Source organism: Neopsephotus bourkii, unplaced genomic scaffold (assembly GCF_033783945.1).
Source record: "Neopsephotus bourkii isolate Nb327-2 ecotype Australia unplaced genomic scaffold, CSIRO-AGI_Nbou_v1 NB_1589, whole genome shotgun sequence".
In the NCBI taxonomy this organism is placed as follows: Eukaryota; Metazoa; Chordata; class Aves; order Psittaciformes; family Psittacidae; genus Neopsephotus; species Neopsephotus bourkii.
The window spans coordinates 5,357,725-5,364,166 of NW_026902065.1; the positions used below are offsets into that span (position 1 = coordinate 5,357,725).

The following is a 6,442-nucleotide window of genomic DNA, read 5'->3' on the forward strand; positions in this document are numbered from 1 at the left end:
TGTTAGGGAAGGGTTGCTGCATACAGGTGTGCCAGAAGGGTTTATAACCACACCACCAGAAAGCATCTGGCTTTACCACTACACTCAAAAAAGATGAAGAATTAATTCCCATGACCCTTGCAGCATTCAGCACCCACACTGCTCCCTAGTTTTCCTGCCAATGTATTGCTTTCAAAGCTGGTGGCCCAGTGCTTGCAAGACTACCTTTCTCTTCTTGCAAAAGTGCAAGCAAATGGGACTGACTTAATGATGTCCTCGAGACTTTCCTATAAATGCAAGTATGGATTTTGGGGGAGAGAGGGAGAATGGGGCATCGTACATCTGAAATCTGGAATATATGAATGTTAATTACAACAAGAAATGCAAACTTATGCCTAACATCTCTTTCCATTAGATCTTTGATTTCTCCCTCACTGAAAAAGAGATGAAAGAAATTGAAGCCCTGAACAAAAATGTTCGTTATGTGGAACTGCTAATGTAAGTCCAGAAGGAATCCTAGATCCTCACAGAACATTCCCATTTTTTTCAGAGGATTAAAAATAAAAATAACGTCTTTTTTTTTTTTTAATACAAACAACCTTATTTTAAGGTAAGACTTTAATGCAGCCTTAATATGCTCCTGGAGCCATTGCAAAAATAAGCGTGCAATACTTGCTTACAGCTCATACGTCAAAAGCCCACCTAGTAGAGAGTGACTCTATCTGGCTATTCTATCCCTGATCCACCTCCTTAAACCCTTGCTGCTTTATGTTGGAATGACAGTCTCAGTCACTGACAAAGTGTAGCATTACCCCTGTCTAGCAGTGTGGGTATCAGAGCTGAAATTCAAATAGAGCATTTTCTTGTCATTCCACTCCTTCACTCCAGTGCTCAGCAAGCCATAATGCTGCTCAAGTACAATTGTTTATAGATTGTAAGCCTAGTGTTACCATGTGAAAAGCTAAAAATGAAGACCACTGCTATAGATAGCCACAGGGCTAATTTAGGGAGATCTATGTTCCTTCTTACCTAATACTTTGGTCAGAGCATCAGAATTTGCCTAGACAGCTTTCTCATTAAAGACAATACATCTTTAGTGACCACAAGTGGTCAGAAACTTTGTTTCAGCCTTTCCTCTGACACCATCTTCTTCAGCAACCTCCCTCTCCTGCTATCATGCTGAGTTGGACCTTCTTATATGGAAAGCAGAAAGCCATGCAGCTTGTTTGGCTGCTAGATGACTTCCCAATTATCCCTGAGAACTAACACAGCTTGATCTCTTGCTGCTTATGATCTAAAGCTTACTACCCAATGTGGTTTTGCTTCACCACCCCAGAAGGCTCAGTCTGACCCAACTTTCTCTTTCAGAGAATAAGGACATTTTTTTTTCCTTCAGCTCAAGAGCATCTACAGTTTATGGCAAAATTTTGTGCTTTCCCCTTTTCAGGGCAGTCAATGTGTAGCAAATGCTAGAGATTCATTTTCATGCATTTCTCCTGGATTATCAGTGTCTTGACAAACTGTAGTGTGCTCAAGCACTAAAATTAATGCAAAGCAGAATAGCAGCATCAATAGCGCTCTTGCTCAAAAGAGGAGGGAACAACAGAGCACACAATTGCTCAAAAGAGGAGAGAAATGTTGCAAAGGAACAAATAAACCACTTACTCTGCTGTTACATATGATAGGAAATATGTACTAATTTAAAAGCATCATAATGGAGTTTGTCTTTCATATTTAAGCTTGGCCAGGTGCTCTGAATCTTTAGTTTCTTAAAATTCAAAATAGTCTTCCATCAATTAGCAGCACTTTGGTTCCAGAAGGCTTCTTACAAATGGCCTAGCAGACTGTTATGTGTGTTTTGGTATTTGAAATGGTTTGTTTTTTCATAGCTAAGTTAAGCTATAAACACCATTTAAACTTTTAGTGTGTATACACACAAAATGTAACATTGGTACAAATCCAAGAGCCTTTTTTTCAGAAGCAAAATTAAAGATATAAATGCCCACAAGAGAAGAACTTTCTAAGCCTAATAAATGGTTTACTTTATTAGACTTAATTTGGTCATGGGAGGCTACTTAGGACAAGGAAAACAAAAGGCATAGGATGGTTACTGCCAGCTCTATTTTTCCACAGGAGTGCCATGTTTGGGGAAAATGCTTAAATACAGTGTGACTTCAACTGTGAAAAATGGCTTCTTAGAAAAGTGATGTTGCCATGCAAGGAGCAGCTAAACATACATCTGCCCACTCTGTCTTCTCACACTACAGTGTCTGGAATTGACACTGCAACAGATGAGTTACCAACCTAAGAAGATTTCTATTTTCATCCAGCAATATATATCTGAAAAGTCAAACCATCATACAGAAGGAATTCTGGTTAGTCAACTTTGTGCAAAACCTTCAGCTGCTGTGATGCAAATGCCAGCAGGAATGGAAAAATCTAGCTTTTTCCTCTGGCTCTTCCAGTTATCAACTACCATGGGTACTGTGTGCAAATCGGTTGTTTGATGGTGTGAGTAAGCCCATATGAACAGGATATTGCAGTCATAAGGAAAAAGTTAGCAAGTTAAGTATTGAATAGAAAATGGAGGTTTTGTAAAAAATATGAGTATTTCAGGAAGTGCCAGTCTGAAGTGGTTTCTTCTCCCCTTGGAGCAATCTAGAAGCATTGTGCTGGGCAATTTTTACATTAATCCATCTGCCTATCTTGTGCTTCTGGTCTCTGCCATGGATATTCTTCCTTACCAGTTATTCCAAGCTGCACTGACTCCTCTGAGTGCATCATTTTCACTCAAAGGACTCAGACCTTTGAACATGTGCGATGTGATTAGCAAGCATGCTCAATAGATGGAAAGTAGAGATACGACATTGGCAACTCAGACTTTGTCAACTTACACTGAAACCAAACAAGCCAAAGTGTTGTGGCTTGTTTTTTGAACCAGCTCAATCTGTTAATGTGTAAACACTCCAGCTTGGCTGAATATCGGAATGAAATGTTTTGACACAACCAATTCAAAATGTTTGATGCCTTCCAGTTAGTTAACTTCAATATTGTGAAATATATGCTTCCCAAACTCCAACGATCCACAGCTGGGATAAATGCCAGTATTTGTTGTGCTCTGCTGTAAGGCAAAGCAGCCAGCTGCCATGGTACACCTGAGAATGCTCTTCAGAGATTTTTACTTTTGCTAATGGAAAGTGTTTGTCAAGCCAGAGCTTGTGGTTTAGCATCATCTTCTCAAACAAACAAGAAAACGCACAACAAAACACAACCGCCTCTCTCTCAAGCCTGCCAATGATGGGCAAACCATGTTGGGTTTTTTTTCCATCTGGGACCCTGGGAATTTTATTCTTGCCTTTTATAGAGATCCTAGATCATGCATCTTCCCTGGGCATGCAGTTCTTAGAATGAAGCCTGAAGCGTCTCCACCTTAGGGTTGTTCATGGCTGCATGGTACCATTGCCCCCTGAACTGGGTCACCCCAAAGCTGTTTCGTAGATTCTCTGCCACTGCTGCCATTAACCTTGCAGAGCGCCTACTGCTAGCCTGAGCTAGAGTACCGCCAGACCTAGTCAAGATGTGGCTGCCACTTGGAGAAATGCATCATACCAGACCCAGACCTGTTCATGCCAGCTCTAAGGGCATAAGCTAAAGTAGTACAGCCTGGTGTCTCCACCTCCCCTTCAAATATAGGCCTTATTTCTGAGGATCTTTCTAGACATCTGATCAAAAAAATCTTCTGCTTCCACAATGCACACATAGTGAAGCTAAAACACTTCTACTAACCCAAGTTAAATCCACTGAGTTAACTAGCAAGAACAGCTGATAGCCGAACATTTGTTGGTTTTTCCCATCTGTTCTTAAGGTCTGTAAGCCTTAAAAATGGTCCTTCACTGTCTTCTCCTTAAATGCACAAGTTTGCTTCCCTGCAGGGAAGATCATTCAGAGCAGACAGCTTATGAATAAGCAGAAAAGCCTTCCAGGAAAGCCACCCATATATTGCAAGGAAGAGGATTGCCAGGCACAGGACAGTGATATCCTGTGATATCACACTGATACATCAGATATGACAATGATATAAGCGATGTGATATCCCTCTTCAACCAAGCAGCTCACTTGCTCCATCTCACTTATCCACAGGTGGCGTGACCATCCAGAGTATCCCTTCAGCGATGAATACTGAAACCAAGGTGTATCTGGGCAGTTTCCAAGCTTGGTGCCACTGGGCATCGCTGAAAGGGACCCAGCATTTGGTGCTTTGACTTCATTGGAGACTGTTAAAATCAGCATTAAAAATATGACATTTACTTTCTCCTGTCTTGTCAGTCTCTTATTGCTACTGAAGAGCATATCTATTTAACCTATTAAATCTCTGGTTTGGGCTGAGGAGATTGAAGCTTCAAAAACTGTCAGCTGATAAAATCGAAGATTTCTCTTGAAAAACAGACTTACTAGCTCAAACCAAGTCATTTTCACTCAATGGTGCATTCTTTGCTGAATTTGAAACAAGAAGTTCTGCTTCAGTAGATGTGAAGCAGTATCATTTTGTTTCACAGCTCAAGTGGAAGTTAGAAGCAGGGAACTAATTGGATGATATATCAATATACATAAAATTATATCCTCTGCTTCATGCAGTGAAGCCTGTTTCACTCCGACCAGGGAATTCTTCAGCTGCATACATGGGCTGCATTTTGCAGCTACACACCAGATGGCTTCACATGCAACTAGTTCAAGCTGTAATGCATTATAAGCGTGTTCATATCTCCCCCATCTCAGCTGATGACCTCAGTGAAACACAGGAGAGTGTATGACTATTTCATTTATATTTGAGCTGTTATAGGAGGATGATATTGCATAGCATTCCTTAAGCAACCTGGTGCCATCCTGGAGTTCACACTAAGAGAGCCTCATCTCATGAAGTTAAAAAGCCCTTAAACTTCTTTCCTGCTCCACAAACTGATATTCACCAAAAAAAAATTTCAGTTCACTTCAAAATTCATAGAATCATAGAATACCAGCTTGAAAACCACCTCAAGGAGCATCTGGTCCAACCTTTCTAGACAAGGCATGACCTAGGGTGAGCCAGTACCCTGTCTGGCCAAATCTTACAGGTGTTAAATTAAATTCCAAGTTAAGATTCTTGAAGTCTCTTGTATGAACTCCTGACCAAGACAATAATGAATTTGGAAAATAAGTGCTAAAGGAGGAGGAAATCATATTTTGTTAAATACCACTTCCTACTGTACTTTGAGACTGCAGAACACTAGTAGGCCCAAGAAAGGATAGGAACTGGACAGAAGCATCCAGGTTAGAATCTAGACGTTTCCTTCAATCTGTGCTTAGCCCTCTGAAACATGGGCACAGAAGCATGAGCACCAGAGTAAGAAAGACTAATTCCTTCAGAATTAATTTCTTCTTCAGACCACTTGTTTGCTCAACAAGTTTTGCAGCCTATAGGTGCGTCAGCCTATAAGCACATCTGCAGAAGGCTTCTTTCCCTCCCTCCTGTGTCCAAACACTTCAGTTTCCTGCCACAGAGGGGGATGCTGGAAGTACTGGAGAAGAAACTAAACCATACACAGATTACTTCATGTACTAAAACATACGTACTGTCACAGGTGGAAAATGGGTCATACACAAGCTTTAGTCTATAGCATTTGCTTTTATTCATTATTATTGCTATTTATTATCCCTGGAGTGACCGCAATGAGAAAATGTCACAGTATACAGTTCATGGAGGCACTCCTGTTAGGTCAGATTGTGCTTCTCAGAGCTGAGGCAAAAGGTGTAGGGGTGACCATTTCACAGGAGGAATAGACAATGCGCCAAATGGTCTAGCACAACACACCCATGGACAAGCTGTGGTCACCACTAGACAAGTCAGGCCCCTTCCAAAAGGGGTGGCCTTCACATAGCAGTTATAAATGCATTTATAAAACTATGCCAACAAAGGAGCATTCTGCTTGCTGAAGGTTACTCAAGGGCAGTTCCCATTTTATTCTATTACCCACTTGGACCAGAGGGGGAAATGAAAGCAGGGGGAGGCATAACTGAGGAGGAAGACAACACATTATAAATCTGCTGTGTAGCCCCAAGGACCATCTCAAGGTCATGTGGAGCTTTGCTCCCAGAGGTGATCAGAACCACTATCACAGCCCTGCTTTGCCCCTCTGTGAACAGCTGAGGTCCTGGCCAAAAGCCTGAACAAAATCCAAGTCTAAACTCAAGTGCCATAGAAAAGGACACTTACCACCGTACCCAGTGTGTTATTCCAGTTGCTTCACAAGTATAAGCCTTAAATAGAGCAATCAGGGCTCAACTGCTTAACGGTAGCACTGTATAAATTTCTGCACTGTAACTTGACCAGGTGCAAGTCTCTGGCCATGGCCAACGTTCAAGCTGGGGTTGGCAAAGCTCTTGTTTTCTACACTGCAAATGTCAACTAACGCTCAGCTTAAATGCT

General features: G+C 41.4%; 1 protein-coding gene across 1 annotated transcript in view; it reads left to right on the top strand.

Moving 5' to 3' along the window:
- The window catches only part of AKR1D1 (aldo-keto reductase family 1 member D1), a 34,821-nt gene extending 30,532 nt beyond the window's left edge, over positions 1–4,289 (top strand). Inside the window, exons 8-9 of the mRNA XM_061371980.1 lie at positions 395–477; positions 4,120–4,289. Coding sequence (XP_061227964.1) covers positions 395–477; positions 4,120–4,162 — 126 coding nt within the window. The 3' untranslated portion in view covers positions 4,163–4,289. The remainder of the gene's footprint in view (positions 1–394; positions 478–4,119) is intronic.
- Positions 4,290–6,442: the final 2,153 nt, after the last annotated feature.